At 39.1% G+C, this 17,819-nt stretch overlaps 1 protein-coding gene across 1 annotated transcript in view; it reads left to right on the forward strand.

Annotated features, from left to right (window-relative positions):
- LOC145990042 (beta-1,3-glucosyltransferase) overlaps window positions 1-17,819 on the forward strand; it is a 190,806-nt gene that overhangs the window by 130,669 nt on the left and 42,318 nt on the right. The window contains exons 3-5 of the mRNA XM_083125675.1: window positions 1,842-1,951; window positions 14,625-14,701; window positions 16,692-16,803. Coding sequence (XP_082981801.1) covers window positions 1,842-1,951; window positions 14,625-14,701; window positions 16,692-16,803 — 299 coding nt within the window. The remainder of the gene's footprint in view (window positions 1-1,841; window positions 1,952-14,624; window positions 14,702-16,691; window positions 16,804-17,819) is intronic.

Raw genomic sequence — 17,819 nt, forward strand, 5'->3', positions numbered from 1 at the left:
TTTTGGATTCGTAAATTTGCGTGTATAGATATTTTTGCAGTAGCGCATTGAAGCAACTGTTTCTTCCTTAGCTTCAGTCTAGTGTTGTCACATGAAAGGAAATTCCCCACGGCACAGGGAAATTCATGTACAACGTTTAGGTGAAAAGGAAAAGAGAATTTTGCTTGGAAAGTGTAAGCGCTGCTCCGGGGTCCATCCAGTCTCTAATATATGCTCATCTGATGGCATTTTTAGAGATAAAGGTGATCGGAGTGTGGTGCTGATCACAACAGTTTCACTATGAATATGTGGGACTCTAACCCCACACCTCGTATACGCTTTCGTGACACGATGCAGTGCACACTTTTGCACAGGGTTTAATGAAGTACATTCACGGACACGTCTGGGTTGAGCAATCCCATTTGATTTTCAATAAGAATTGCAACCCAGAAGTGTCCGTGACTGTACAATCAGAAAAAGCTGTAGTGGTGTATTTATTATAAAATGTAACACTTTTGGGGGGTGCAGGTTGCTGATATCAAATTGTTTTTTAGAGTGGGATCCGACCTACTATGTGCCTCCACCGGCTATCGAACCCGGGACCACTTATAACCTTGAAGGAGACTAGATGAGCAAATATCTAGTACAACCCTTTTCTCAGCTTTCAAATCATTAATACAGTAAAAATAACAGGAATTGTCATATAATAAATAGGGTTTCTCTGGATATCAGCCAACTGATTTTCGGATAGGCTTCCGATCTTTCGAGAGCTGACGTCACTCTCATCTTCAAGGATTGAAGTCATTCTCCACTTCAGTCCCTGAAGGTGAGAGCGACGTTAGGTCTCGAAACTCGGAAACCTATCCGAAAATCACCTGGCTGATATCCAGAGAAAACATCTCCATTATTCACCGCCAGGAAAGCTTCAAGAATTAATTCAATTGGTATACGTTGCAACTCTTCTGCACAGTGGTAGCGTCGTCGCCTTGTAATCAAGGGATCCCGGGTTCGATACCCAGTGGAGGCACATAGTGGTTCGGATCCCACTTTAAACTGTAGGTCCAGTCCCGATTAGCCTTACTGTGCATAAATCAAAACCTCAGTCAAAAGAATTACTTTGAAATGTATGATGAAATCATAGTCACGAAGTTCATATGGGACCATAAAAATACCATTTTTTGTAATTATTGAAACTCTCCCATAGAACTATTTATTGAAAGGGCCCTGAGTAAAACATTGTAAGTGACATTTTGGTCTTTATCGATTTTATTAAGCAGAAAGATATTACAAGCTCTACTGTAGGTATATTGTTTTCGTGTTGTATTTATTTCAGCGTTCAATGAGCCTAGTGCAATTTGCATGTCATGGCTATTACACGCGAAAAGTGAAAGGTGGCCCTTTCAAACTTTGTAGTTCAGTAATGACCAAATAATGGAATTGAATAGGGCATGCGTTGAGGAAGGAACTAGACTGGAAGAAGGAAAAGAAACAGACGTGGCGAAAATATGTTCACGCTGAGGCATTGGAGGAAGGAAGGAGCTGGGATGCAGTGAAGAGAATTGCCGTCAGTAGGACCAAGTGGAGATCCTTTCTTGATGCCCTATGTTCCACAGGGAGCAATGACCAAAATGTCTCTTACCATGTGTTACCCCCGAGCCCTTTATCTTTTCATGTGGAAACACATACATCAAGTCTTGTTTTTAGCATTTACACTCTTATTTTTCTAGTTATGCCTGTGGAACAGTAATTAACTGAAATTTACTTCCATCATAAAGATATTGTTTTTGGACTGACTGAATTATTTAAATGCACACTTGCGTTTTCATCCATCCTCCAGTTAACAATATTTCCTCTGCTTTCAGCTCCAAAAGATGTCGTCATCGTCGTCTTGAGCCAAGCTAACACCTACCACGAGATCCAAGCCCAAGAACTGCGAAGAGACATCACGCAGCAAGCGGAAAAGGACCAACAAGTGAGTAAACCGCGTTTGGTACAACCTGTCACGTTTCCCGCGCTAGCGATCGCTCGACAGTTTCTGTGCCAATGAGAAGCGAGGAAAGAGTCCTCTGCTATACTAGGCAGCGAGGAGCCAATGGAAACCAGAAGAGAGACGCTTACGCAGGCGCTGTTGCCACGTTGTAGTCTAACTCCCACGTGTTTTGTTTTTGTCTTGTTGAAGACGCTTGTTTTGTAAGCGCGACGCTGGTTAGTGTGGTGTTACATTAACACGCGTGAATTAATCGCAGCCTGTCCTCGGCTTCCCCCAACGTATGGTTCACACGGTCTACAGCGGCAACGCCGCTTGGTTTCTGCTAGAAATGGCATCAATCGGCAAGCGCGGGAAACATGGCAAGACGCCTATCGCACCGGTTAGATCACAAGAAGGAAATTTAATTGAATGGATATATTAATTTGTCGGTTATTCAGATTCGTTTCGCAGTCAACTATTTTCATATTTTTGCAAATAAATTAAATTCAGAATGCCCCTGTGGCGCTGTAGTCGAATTTTCAACCGTAAGCGATCGGAGGGAGCGTATTCCCATGTTCCTGCGGCGTTGCCAAATTCTGCAGCATTGTCAAAAAGGCAAGAGAAAAGAGGAAGCGAAAGGAGAAAACAAATGATGGTGCGTTGATGGTAACACGAATAAGCCTTGTTTCCAGTGGCGGCGATTGTGTTCCAAAACCGGGGGGGGAGCAAGGACAGTATATTTCCCTTTGTAGATAAGGTTTAGCATAGTGCGGGGGCAAAAGTGGGGCAAAAGTGGCGCAAAAAGGGGGGCATCTTGTCCCTCCGTAATCGCCGCCACTGCTTCTTTCCATAACAGAAATGACACTACGTATGCTGACCAAGGCAGTCTATATTTCAGTAAAAAAAAAAAAAAAAAAAAAAAAAAAAAAAAAAAAAAAAACCACTTAACAACGTTACATTTCAACCCCCTATCTGGGTCTTCCTCGGACTTGAAACCAAACTAAAATGTGTTTAGAGCATTTTAGTTTGATTTCAAGTCCGAGGAAGACCCTGATAGGGGGTTGAAACGTAACTTTTTTTTTACTAAAATACAGACTGCCTTGATCAGCATATGTAGTGTTTAAACTGACTTTAGTATCTACAAATCAGTTGTTTTTTTTTGTTGTTCTTTTTTTTATAGAAAGGTAACTTCCCAAGAACTGATTGTCGGTGATCCTTAGAACAAGATTTTTGTCTTCGTTTACGTGACTGATAAGAATGTCTTCCACGTGCACCTTGGGAAGCCTGTGGAGATGCCGTCCCGCTCTCCAAACAAGCGGTGTACTAATGGGGGGTGATGGATGGGCTGGCTGTTATCGGAGAAGTTCTCCGAAGGAGTTGAATGGGGCAGGTAGAGTGGCGCCGTCGTGGCAGCGGACACATTGCTGACTCCAAACTTTTGTCTCCGGGCCTTTTCACTCCTGACAAATGATTTCGCGTCGCTCAAAGTTCGCGACGTAACTGGAGGTCCTTGCCTTTCAGTTGTCTGTGCATAAATCTGTTCCCGGAAGGAACTGTGGTTTCTGGACCTTCTTGATGTAGCGGTTACTGTGCATTCGGCGATCAAAACCTACGGGGGCACAAGCACGACCGTATTTATACGAAAATAATGGGAGGGGGTTCAAGTTTCAGAAGTCGGTTAGGGGGCCGTGGGGGGCAGTTGCCCTATCTCACTATGGTCTCTTAATGCTAAGCCTTCTCTACCAAGAGAAAGTAAACTGTCCTTGCCCCTCTCTAGTTTTGGCAGCCAATCGCCGCTTCTGATAATAACTATGTTGCTGGAGAAACAAACCAAGACACCTTAATATTTGACATCTGAATTGCAATTACTTATGAATTGAATTACGCTCGCAGTTTGGTAGTTTTCTGTAACTTTAGTTTTTGTTCTAATTTAACTTATTAATGTATGTAGAACATCCTCAAAGTTTGTTTTCTGTTGAATATATTTCCAATAATGTAGTTAGCCTTCGAATCAGAATTTATGCGTTATCACAAAAATGCAAGTCTCCATTTTTTTTCTATTTTTTTTTTTTTTTGTCCAGCAGTGTATTTATCATGTTTTCGCTCATGGTAAACTGGTTTATAATTACAATATTATTATCTTTAAACAGTTTCGAATAAACATTTCTAAATATCCCACTGTGCATATCGACATGCACTAATTATATTTACAATTATAACATTGTTTTTCATTGTGTAGATTTAGATTTTTATTTTCAAATTGTAACTGTGATTTTCATTATTTTTTTTAATATTGTGTGAGTTATTGCTATTTTACAGTTTATTTTCAAAATAATCATGTTAACATAATTTTTAACATAATCTACAGTTATTCTGAAGATATGAACAAAGTAAAATTATTGTACTTGAAGAATATAAGACCATTCATCATATCTGTACACTACCTCTAAACTACAAGTGATATTTTCAAAATGATTTAAAATATTACAGTGATTTCGTCAGATGTTGATGTGATTAATCAATTAAAGCAAAATATTTATTAAATAAATGGGTGAGGCTTGGATCTGTTAAACCCTTCCCTTATATTCATTCTAGTTTTTTTTTACTTTTAACCACTGTTATTTAAAAGAGATTTACCAACGTTTCGGAGGCTGTATCTGCCTCCATCTTCAGGGTAGCAATGCAATCTGGGGCGGTCCAGTCCCCAGGGATCAAGGTGGAAACCTAACGGTGCCACACGAAGCCTTGATCGTGACCTTGACGCAGAGGGGGCCACTCCGCGACTTGCACGTTATTGGCTAGAGCTTGTGACGTCACCAAGCGGACACGAGCGGAAGAAAGCTATGCGTAGAATGTAGCAGATGGCCCATGAAACGCTGTGTTTTCATGCATCTTTTGGTATTATACACCAAAGCTGTTAATTTAATTTGACAACAAGAGATTAAATACGCGATAGAAGAATACACTTATTCCGAAACAATGCATAGTTTATATTTCATACATTATATGCGTGATATCTTGTCCCTGTTGGCTGTAGTCCACTGCCGGCTTTTCTTTCCAGCTAACCTATTGCATTTATTTTAAATGTATAATTCTAAGGAAAGTTCTTGTCCGGGCATATTCTGATATGACTTTTTACTGAATATCCTGGAATTTCCCTTTAATATTTTTACGCTACTTTTCAGATTCTCCAGTTGATCGCCACGATGAGGATAAATTTGCTTTTGTTATGTAGTGTCTTCTTCCACTTTTGGCTAATCGCGACGAACAGGATGAGTGATGTTTAGTTTAAATTGATGAAGGGACACTCGCAACAGGCACGTATCCAAGGGGGAGCTTAGGGGGCTCGAGCCCTCCCGAAAGTTTGCGGTTTACAATAGATAAAATGAAGTTTTTGGTTTCTTGTGGTGAGAAATAAAATAATGTGACGATAATTTAAGGAGATAAATAATTATCGAGTCAAGCTCGTATCCAAGGTGGGAGTCAGGGGGCTCCAGCACCCCCTTCAGGAAATTACGCTACATAAAATTAGGTTCATGGCTTCTTGAATAATGTGATGATAATTTGAGAGAAATAATTATCGAGGCAAGACACAGAATGTTCTATAACCCTGTTATTGTTAATAGCGCGCACCCAAGGTGGGATCAGGGGGCTGGAGTCCCCCCTTATTTTTTCAGTTTACACTACATAAAATTAGTTTGTTTTTTTGGATTTGATTTATTTTATTTTACTTCGTGTTTTGTTCCTCTTAGCTAATTTACGAAGATGGGAATGAGTGATGAAATGATGAAAATGATAAATGGACATTCACATACAACCATGGCTGAGCGGGATTCGAACCCAGGACCCTTGGCGTCGCAGCGCGATGTGCTAACCACTCAGCCACAGGATCCGGCAAAATTAGGTTTTTGTTTTCTTGAATAGTGTGCCGATAATATATAAGGAGAGAAATACTTACCAAGGCAACACGGAGAATGTTCTATAAGCTTGTTTTTGATAATATTGCATTAAAACTTTTCTTGCGCTTTCGGTGTTGTCGCAACACTATGCAAAGACTTGTCAGCATTTGGAAGCTGCAAACGCCACACGTAGGACGATTCATTGTAATTTTTTAATCTCTGGAAAGCGCGAGAGGGAACGTTCTTGAATAAGAAAAGGAGTTGAACTACTGGCAACATTAACGAATCGTTTTATCTGTGGAACGTTCTAGAATATAATGAGGTTAAAATACGCGGCTTCAATTTCCAGGTTGATCTGTACAACAGAATCGGTTAATGAGTATTCAAAGGTAAGTGTGATAGTTCATACACTCTATTGGTGGCTTTATAAGATCTAGTGATTCGAAAATGAAAAGGACTAAATACCATAAAGTAACGAAGTCTACTACTAGTTCCAGTTCGGGTCCAAAGCAGAAGACATTAACGACAGCGGAATTTACGGAGCCTCAGTGTAGTGCTAGTTCGGGTCGAGGGCCGAAGAGATCGAAGGTCTCTCTCTAAAGTGAATATTTAAGCAGTAACGGGTATTGGAGCGGTTAATTAAAAAAGAAATAAGCTGCACAGATCAACTGAAAATCAAAGTTTTGAGTGATTAGTTAGTTGTGCCCGGACCAAATTTTCCCAGAATTTTAGAAGAGGAGGGTTATGCATACAATTTTTGGTGATCAGTCCTTATTTTGCCATCTTTTCCTCTCTTTGACGTTCTTTTTTTTTAAGGAATACTTGGTCAAACTGGGTTATGACCTCACCAACCCCTCCCTTGGGCACGTCACTGGAGATAAATGAGTAAGCATGTAATCATATTGGGAGATGAAACACTAGATGTGTTGGGATCGGAAGGGTTTTCATTGTGAATTAATTGTTTCGAACTGTATTCGAGAAGACTTACTTTGTTGTGTGCCAATATATGACAAGACTGCGGAAGTTGTGACAGACAATTGTGAACACTTGCGAGTGCTTAGGACTCAATATGAATAATTTGGTGAGTTTCGGCTTTTATAAGAACTGTAAACATGGGAGGACAAGACACAGTAGTGGTGTTCAGGCTCGAATCAGAGAGAAATATTCGAGAAATTTCTGCGTCCAGTTCGCAGCCCACAGTTTGAGTCTCGCGTTGTCGAGTGGATTGTCCATCCCGTGCGTGTGTAACAGCTTCGTAAAAACACTCGAAGACGCCATAGATATTTTGATGTCTGATGATAAGAAATTGACAAACACACATACTGAGATGGTTCCGGCACACAATGTTAATGCATGGAAACAGAGGAGTTGGGTGGTAAAAGATTTTCCGATTTCACGTTCTAAATAATTTGGCAGCCTTGAACAGTGGCGACGATTTTGGGGATAGTTGCTCCCCATTTTTTTGCCTTCACACTATGACCTCTTTATGCTAACCCTTGTATACCAAGGGAAGAGAAAGTAAACTTTTCTTGAACCCCCCACTCCCGTTTTGAACCCAATTGCCACCATTGGCCTTAAACATACAATTGTGAGGTTCTATCTATACCCCTTAAAAATATGGTGTTTAGCCCCACGAAAGGAATTCCTGCATACATGCCTGACTCGCAGAGAACACCTATGCCCATGCTGGGACTTGAACCGGGAACTTCGGAGGCGAAATCGAAAGTCGACCACTTAACGCCCTCGGCTACCGAGCGGGCGAATGAATTAGATGATGGCTATTGTATAAAGGGTGTCTTTTCGGGAAACATTCAAATAGCAATATTTCTTCCAGGTAATATGTATATCCTAGGAACTTCATTCTTGCAGGCTTACTAGGTTCTGTCATGTGGGCCAACAATCTGTGTAGTACTCTGTACTGTTTGTGATCCACATGGATTTGTGATCATCCATTTCATCTACTCACCATTCATTTTCATCTTTGCGATTAGCCAAAGGGTAAATTATACTTGAAATAAAACAAAAGCAATACAAATACAAAACACAAATAATGGAACGATTATGCTGTTACGTTTTCCTGTATTTTAGGCACGTCGCATGTATCAGCCAACAGTCAGAGATTGCTTTTCGGTCGAATGATACTTCTAATAATCGGAGGTAAATGCAAGCTGAGAATTATAATTTGATCTCTAAATTTTTGGATTTAATTTGTAACAATATTTACTACTGCGAGGAATTAAAAAAAACTTACGGCTAATTTCGTCACTGGCTTCCTATTCTGTAATATTTACATTTGTTGTAAGAACATAATACATTAATTTAATTTGTATAAATATTACATTATCCATCGCTTTTCCTAATTAAATCTCATACCATATCCAACACACACATAAAATGTGTTTTACTAATAACACAGCTAGAGTCGTTTTCACGTTCAGAAGACACAATGGGCTCTTATGGGCAATGCTTTTCTTATGGGAAATACGAGCGCGCTGTTGTCAAATTTCTGGATTTACAAATTTAGCTTAAGTAAAATCGGTACAGTAGAAGAGGTTAGACAAGAAACTCTCCCACCGATGAGCTGGGTCGGAAACGCGGCAAGCGCATGCGCGAACTTCCCTTATCGTGCACACAGGCAGGGTTGCCGAACGTCATAAATGTTGTGCGAGCACCGAGAAACAACGCGATCGACTTGCCTGTCTTCATTTAAAGTGTGTGTTTGTTTTGTGTGCAGTGTACTTGCTAGCATGGAAGCTTGCAGTTCAGAGAAAGCAAGTAAACTCGGTGCACGGAAAGTAATCCACAGCCAAGGGCGAGAAATTGTATATAATGTCAATGCATTTATGAAAGACGAGGTGGGAGTTCGTATGTCCGAAAACCAGTTGCAAAGGAGGGTGGCTCGCGCATGTGGTGTTTCATTCAGCAGTGTGAGAAGAATTGTACTAATAGAAAGTAAAGCATGCACTACGTTGAAGAAACACTTTCATACGCCCCGTAAAACACGACCTTGCCGAAAAATAAAAAGTCATATAGACGAGTTCGATAATGTGTTGTTAGGCGTGTTGTGCACGAATTTCACCTTACGGACAGGGAAGGTATCCGAAGGGTTTTGAAACAAAGAATAGAGTTCCAAGGCAGTGTCTGGTGTGTGCGCAAGATAATACGTAACGTAAGTTTAAGTGGGAAAAAGCAGGAAATAATAGACAATTGCTTATAGAAAAGGACGAAATAAGAAGTTTACGTTCATCGTACCTCAAAGCCATAAAAATCTTTCGTCGACAAGGACGACCCATTGTTTAAGTTGACGGACTTATTTTCACAGCTCGACAACAAAGAAAGAAGCCTGGGTGGATGGAACCGCGGCTGCCGTCAAAGCACCGGTGTCTAAAGGGCAACGTGTAATTATTGTACATGCTGGCGGTTAATGTTCAAATCTGGAAAATCTCTTGGTGATTACTACCATGATATGAATGGCAAAAATTTTGATTTTTTTTTTATATTTGATATATTTTATTTTACTTCGCGTTTTGTGCCTCTTGGCTAATTTGCGAAGATGCGGATGAGTGATGAAATTATGAAATTGATGAATGTACATTTACAAATAACCATGACCGAGCGGGATTCGAACCCAGGACCCTTAGCGCGATGTGCTAACCACTCAGCCACAGGGTCCGGGGAGATGTTGATCCTAAATTTCACACGAAACAGTGTGGTTGTTGTTGACAACGCCTCATGCCATAACATACAAATAAATCCTGCGCCTTCTTCCTCCTCCCGAAAAGACACTATGATTCAGTGGCTTGTTCAAAACAACACCCCCTTTGACGCACACATGTTCAAACCAGAATTGTATTCATTGGTGAAAATTAACAAACCCCGTTTGAAGATGTTCAAAATTGATTCCATCTTAGCAGAACACGGTCATTCCGTTGTATGTTTACCGGCATACAACCCAGATCTTCTTGCTTAGTTTTCTTGTGTTCTCGTTCTGCGTAGACATTTGACACGTATGCACTGCCAACCCTGCTTCTGTGCGTCCTTCCCCTACGTATGGCTTGGGCGTGAGGCCGCGAGGAGTTTCTTGTCTTACCTATTCTACTGTACCTGCAGTTTTGCAGGAAATTTTGTAGAGAATACGATGGTGAACACAAAAAACTGGTAACTTCCTTACATAATTTTAGATAAATTAAAAACGCAAATTTTCTGTGAAAACACAATTTTTACATTGTTTTCATTCCTAACGTTGAAACATGCCGTAAGATTGAAGCTTTCATTATGAAAAAAATTGACACTGTTTTTTAATTGTCATAGGTGACGGTGGTACTCAGAATTTATCAATACTTTAAAGCATATTTGCATTAAAAAATGTTCAAATAAAGTATGTGGAGATTTTTTATATTCGTGCAGTAGAAAATGTCGTCGCTGGCCATTTTTTGTTCTGTAATTCCAAGTAAAAACTTCCAGCGACAAAGTTGTGTAGAAAATAATGAAATTATTTTTTATAACCACTCAAAGGTTCCCAGAAATATTACTTCCATGCATTTGGAGTTTCTTTTTAACCCGAACCGCGCGCGAAGTAAGGAGACGTTGTCTGGCCATCTTGAGCTGACTCACCGCAGCATTCCGGCTATCACCACAAAGTTTTCCAGTTGTTATTTTATTTCCATTCAGTAAAAATATGAACTTCATGCAGTTTGTTATAATAGAATTGAAATTACTTAAATTTAATAATTGACAATTATTTCCAATGCTGCTGTTGTGAGCAACATTAGTGCTGTCGCAAATACACGTTGTTTTCGTTTACATTACTGTCGACATTAATGCTGAAATGAAGATCACCTTTCAGTTTCCAACGTACACAAAAATTCATAGACACCATATTAACCTTTGAAAGGCTTTCCAACACGTGACAAAATATGGGGCTTCAAGATAGAAATATGACATGCCTTGCTTGAGTCATTCGCGTCTTATCAGTTCACGTGGGCCATAACTCATTTGTTTGTTTGGGTTGCAACTTGAATCTAACCCATGTGCCAGGGTCCCCTTACTTGAGTGAGAGATCTGCTTTGGTCTGTTTAGACTTTTTCCCTCTCTCGAAAAAGTGTTTTCAGTTGCGTGAGCTCTCAGTGATTTTTACTTTTTTAAGTGATTTCTGAAGTGTCATATTCGTGCATTACACTCGCGTGTGTAGTGATCGCAATGGATCATAGTAAAAAGGGTAACTGTAACGTTCACAGTATAATATTAATGTTAATAATTACATATAATTATCATTATATATACAAAATATGTAACACCTTCATTGTGAAGGAAGGTCATCATTTCCCGGCGACATGAGCTAGCGCTGTATTGGCAACACTGTGCGGTTTCTCCATAAGCGCCGTTGTCTCTTCTGAACGTGAAAACGACTCTAGGTTTGGTTTGAGTTGGTTTCTTAAGTCTACTTTATGAACAGTAAGGCTAATGGTTCGGATCCCACTTTAAACTGTAGGTCCAGTTTCAATTAGCCTTAGTGTGCATAAAGTGGACTTAAAACACCAAATCAATCAATTACGATATCAAGTAGGTACAGTCCCTACTAGCCTATTTATGTTAAACTTTATGTTCTTTGGCAACCTGAAAAGGTCATTATCGAAATATTGCTATTTGATGTTGCTCGAAGTTTTTTTTTTTTTTTTTGTTCGTTGCAGTTTCAAGATACTATCCCTTTTCTGTTACTTATAGCTTTTGGGGGAGGGGGACAAGTGCCTCTGTGTATCCTACCATAATATGTGTCAATGCGACACAATATATTAAAAATTTGCCCCCTCTAGGATTGACTTCGCTCCCCCCACCCCCCAACAAAGAATTCCTGGCTAAGGGCCTGATTGAATAGCTTCTTTGGTCATTATTTACATGAAGCAATACTTAGAAACTTAGTTCCGATTGTGTAAAGGTTTTTGAAAGTTGCATACGTGATGATACGGAAGGCGAGTGTGGAAGATAAGGCCGGAGGCGCAACCACAAGTTTTTATCTGGAGGGAGAAAGTACCAGGATAAACGTACCAATAATAATAATAGTAATAATAATAACATTAATAATGGCATTATTATTACTAGTGGTAGTAGTAGTAGTATCAAATACGTTATTATCCTCATAAATTACGCACAAGGGAGGTAGATGTCTGTGCTAAAGCATTTATTTGGAACAAACGATTTGAAATATTTTTTCAACACCAGAAATTTTACATTAGCTAATAATTGAAAACAAGCATACAAACTGTATTTTTGAATGGCAGAAAATGAATGATAAATGCATGCCGAAGATATTTTTTTGTACATATAACATGTATAACTTTCATATGTTTTACACATATGCAACATGGAGCGACATAAAATAAGAAAATACATATGCAAGATGCTAACACTAAATTATGTACGTATTCAAAGTTTTTTTCATTACATATATACAAAACATATTATTTAAATACATCACATTACAAAAAACAATTATATTCCGAGCGAAGCGAGAAAGTAAATTTTTTGATCCAATTTTTGCAATTTAAAACAATATTGATTTAATAAGGAACAAATAATATCACATGGCGCCAAGGCATTCTCTCTTTCACATTTTTTTAAAAATTAGATTATTTGGCACCCATGGCCGACTCCCGACGCTCCCTAGCTACGTCTCTGAACTTGACGAGACTGAGAAAAGCTGGCACTGCAAGCGAAGCGAGCAAGAAAATTTTACGAAATGTATTTTTATTTGTATAAAATTTGAAATAGAAGAGGGCAATTTCTCCTCTGTGCCCCCTGCAGGTGCCTTTGCCCATCAATGTTTGCCCCCCCCCCCTAGAATTGACTTCCGTCGAAGGTTGGGGGACAATGCCCCTGCCCTCCCCTGTGGTTTCACCACTGAGTAAGTCCGAAATTTGGAGGAACAAATTGAATCAAACCTGCTACAGCAACTTTTTGGGAAGCGATGATCACTTTATTCCAGGCGATTTTCTTCTATTATTATTGCACGTGGCAAGAGCACAAACAGGTTGATTTGTTCTCATTCTACCGGCATTCAAGAAAAAGTGTGTATAAGTAAATAATCGACCCATTTATCTCAAGCTTCCGTATACGATAACGAAGTAAGTTCCATTCTGTCCTCTTAATGACGTCATAGCGCGCACAGAATCATGGGAGAAAATTTCGGAACCTCGGGAATGGCATACCTTATAAAGGTACCTTGACCTTGACGTGGTCATTTTAAGAAGTGGAGCCTGGCCACTGATAATCCTACCTGGCAACTTTGTATATACTAGAGGTCCTTGTGACCGACGGACGCAGCGGAGCCAATGGTTAAAAGTAAAAAAAAACTAGAATGAATAAATCACCACTGATTAGCTACAAAAAAGAACCTTCCCTTATAGCTATACCGCCATGAACACAATCATTCACATGCATATTTCTTGGAAATATTGTGAATTAGAAATATTTTATATTCGGCAGTAATTATTTTTGTAATCCAATAACATCAATAGAGCTGTTTGCCATCATAATTCTCCGATCAGCCAATTTTTCTCAAAATTTTCAGTTTTGGTTCAAACGTAATTACTATAATACTCTGAGTAGTTGAATTATTTGCAGTCTCACTGAACCAGTGTCAACTTCGCAAATGCAAATAAATTCCACTATTTTCTTGAGCCGGTTTCTTTATGGAATATATTCTACATAAAATATTTCTTTAAAGTTTATTTTTGTTAATAATGTTTGGCAATGTTGAATGAACTTTATTTTCTTGAATAGCAAGTTCAATTTAACACTCAAAGCTTACTTATTAGGCTGTTAAACCATCGAATACTCAGGAAATTTATTTTAAAATTGCCTCGAAAAGTAAGGAAATGTGTTTTGCCAAAAATAGTAGGGAACCCTGATTACTACTAATAATATATATAACATTAATAGTACAAGTTAATTCAATGATTTTTCCTATATTGCCTTTCCCCCACCAGAAATCAAAAGAAACTGCCTATGCTATCAAGGTGGTTTCAAGTCCTAGAAAAGCATGAATTTATGGAAATGTTAATTAGTACAGAAAATACACTTAATTCATTAGTGGAAATATTCAGTAGGCTATACCCTGTCCCAGCTAACTGTAGAGCAGGGGTGTGTATATTGGCAGAGGAGAAGGAGGAAAATCGAGTGGTGAAAGCACAGTGTTGCCAACCGTACGATGCAGACCTTAGTCCGTACGCTAAATGCACGGCTTGTCAAAATTTGCTCTTGCAGTTTTATCCCTAATATTTCCCTAAGAAATTCTTAAGCCAATCGTAAGGACCTGGAGACAAAAATACGGTCCGTTTGCCCTGTGCGTTCGGTATTATCCTTTTCAAAAGTTTGCAACGCTAACTGATTTCCTCGAGGAAATCGGGTAACTCCCGTCGCCCATTACACAATCCCGTTTCTCTCATTGTTCATTGGTGCAGCCGTCTCGCACCACTACTTGCGCAGAGACTTGTTCTTGTTCACTGGGTCTACAGTTAGCTGGTACGGAGTTTAGTTTTGAATTCTCTTACACAAATACCATCTGTTTTTGTTTTTTTTGTCTTGTAGCAGAAATCGTATCATTGTATTATGTCAATCTAAAAAGAAACCAACATTTTTTCAATGTTCAGTATTGTAATTAATATACATCATTGCATTATCATAACAGTGTAAAAATGCTGTATCAATGTAATATATATTTGTTGATCCAGTATGTTAAGATTTTGTTAAATTGAAAGTATTTTTTTTTCTTTTCATAGGAGAGACCAATAATTCACCTTATACATGAAGATTTTCCTCACCCTGGTGCCTGGACAGTTCTTCCTATTATTCCTAGGTGAGTACTGTCAATTATAGGTTTTAATATGAAGTGTTTGTTAAAGTTTTTTAATGTATAATGCAATGTCATACGCTAGATGGTGTTCACCCATCTTGGCATTCAATAAGTGTTGGGGGCAAAATCTGGAAGAGAGCATTAAGTCAAGCCAAAGTTCAACATAAATATGACATATTTTCTGGTAACAATTAGTAATATGTTTCATAACAACCTCTGGCGTGACAGCCCTTGAGGTCCAAGGACTACCTACCAACTGCCGGCCTCACTCCCACATTGCTCAGCAGTAGTGGGTGATTGTACAACCAGTTACGGGGTGGCATGTGGTCAGCACAACGAACCCCAGTCGTTGTTGTGGGTTTCCATGACTGGGTTACGCTACTCATTCATAGCTCCACAATTTCCTCGGGATGGTAACCAGTCCCATACATTGGCCGAAATCTCAGGAGAAAAGTTGTTATGCTTTCCCCAGGAGACTCAACCCAGTGAGTGCCCCATCCCTTATCTGAGCCCAAAGCCTGCCACCTTAGGCTTCACAGCCATGGTGTGGGACAATATGATTCATAATACAGTTTTTGTATTGATCAAAATCACACGTACGAGGGTTACAGCAAAAGTCATGGCAACCATTTTTTTTCCATGGTAATGCGGGTCAAGCAAGAAATTTTAAACTATACAGTGGAGACTCCGTCACATGCAAAGAATTGTGATGCCACTAGATGGCAGTGGCTGCCAAGACATTGAACTTAGGGAAGTGGAAAGTCAGTGCTTGTTTAACAGTCGTGCAGGATGAATGTGACCTGGCGTGAACAGCGTTCTTATGTGAAAATAGCAGTTCTCCTTGGAAGGAATGCGAGAGAATGTCACACTGAGCTTGTGGAAGCTTTAGGAAACGATGCTCTACCATACCGAACTATTGCGAGGTGGGCAGCAGCATTCGGGCATGGAAGAGAAGCAACTGCCGACATGCAACGTTCAGGACAACCTGTGACTGCACATATTTTCTCTTTCTCTCTGTCCTGATACAGATCTCTATTTTGTTCAAAATTCATACATTAAACGTTAGCATACCTTCCAATTGTATATTTTACAATTTCTTGTCTGACCCGCATTATCGTGGGAAAAAATGGTTGCCATGACTCTTGCTGTAACTCTCCTAAAAGATTCTTGGAATCCATCTTCGCTCTTTCAGATACAGAATACATCCATAAAAGATATGTCCTCCAAATAATCACTTTTGGAGAATTATCTTTTCTACATTTTCGACTTTTAGGTACATTTCAGACAAAAGCAATAAGCAATATGTGTTGCATTGTTATGTGAGGATTTCTCCAATTGAATCCAGACTTGTGCAGCCTGTCACGGTGTGGAACATTGCTTCGTTCCCAAGTGACATGTGTTACTTGTCACACTTTGGTGTGAAATCTTCCCAAGCATTTTGGGAATTTACACCAGCAATGGCTCTGCCTTTCGATGACCTAACTAGCATTCTCACAAGAACTATATGGTTGCTATAGCAACCATAAGTGAGACCCCACTTTCTTCAACCACAAGCACAAACTTGAAACCTCAACAGTTCTCTTATATTCTGTTTGTTCATTGTAAGGTTTATTCAAATATATTACCAGATAAATTGCCCAATCCCTTTTTTTTCTTACATTCTATATGTTTTATGAAACTGAATTGTACTTACACTGGTGCATTGGCATTTTGGTTACATTTGTTGAACCTTATATCACATAAAACAAAGTGAGCGAACATGGTGACAAACAGTTTATCTATTGTTTGTTATCTTTGCACTCAACGGTGTTAACATTTTTCTCGACTGTGAAGTAAACAAGAATTGCAGAGATCTGTTTTGCATGTTACACGACAACTAGCTTAAAAGGCTTTTTTCTTTCCAATATTCTTTCTAAGGACGTATATATACTAATAGATGTATAGTCTTCATAGATAGATAAGTAAGGAACTAAGTGTTATTTTTCTTTCTCAGATTAAATGCTCTACACGGACGAAATAGTTCCTGGATTTTCTTCTGTGAAGGTGAAACAAATATCAATCTTCCACGTTTGCTACATGTTTTGACTGAGTATGATCCCGATGAGGTAAACATTCTTCTTTAATTTTCCCTTCATTTTCACAGTTAGAGGTTTTGTCTCTGAGGGTAAGACTTGAATTTAGTGAGTACTCTTGATACAATGATGTTTTATAAATGATGTATGCTTGAAATATAACACAATGCAAAGTATTATTAACCCTGCGCCATTCGCACGTGGAACCTGTTTTATTACACTTTATAAAAACAAACATTTCCTAGTTTCGGAGTCTCACTCCACAGTGTGTGTGGTGGAGGGTTAATTAATACTGAGAATACTTTTATACCTAGAGGAGCAATAAATCTAGTGGAAATGCAGCTCCCAAAGGCTAGTTGTTGTATAGAGTGGAGCTCAACACATGTCCACAGCATTGCAGTGAATTCGATTTTGAGCCAAATTGATCAGCTTGTGTCAATATGGTGCACCTTCAACTTACCAACCAAAGTTCAAAAAATACATGCTATATGAATAGCATGCCAATACTGAAGTAAGTTAAAATACTGTTCAGTTTCAGGAACAGCAGATTTGGAAACCCAATTTCATTCTTACATGTATTCTGTTCACAAATGTAACATTACTCTGAAAGAAAGTATATATTTTTTGAGAGCTGAGATTAAACACTGTGCCAATTTGTAAATATAATTTTAGATTCCTATTTTCTCAATATGTGCCTTGTTCGCCTACGACAGTGCTCGCACAGTGATGCCTCACAGAGTTATCTTGTATGTACAATTTATTTACACTGCTCCCCTTCTTCGTATATACAGTGCAGTGGTAGCATCATCGCCTTGTAAACAAGGGGTCCCAGGTTCGATACCCAGTGGAGGCACAAGCAGTTCGGATCCCACTTTAAACTGTAGCCTTACTGTGCATAAAGTGGACTTAAAACAACACAATCAATCAATCGTATGAACATCATTCCATTACGGTTCCAGTACAAATATACTCCAGGTTGCCTTTTGCTCCATTACAGACGAATGCCCTTCTCAGAACTTTGCTCTTCGAGCACACTATTTACTATAGAG

Source organism: Lepisma saccharinum, chromosome 7 (genome assembly GCF_977018435.1).
Source record: "Lepisma saccharinum chromosome 7, izLepSacc3.1, whole genome shotgun sequence".
In the NCBI taxonomy this organism is placed as follows: Eukaryota; Metazoa; Arthropoda; class Insecta; order Zygentoma; family Lepismatidae; genus Lepisma; species Lepisma saccharinum.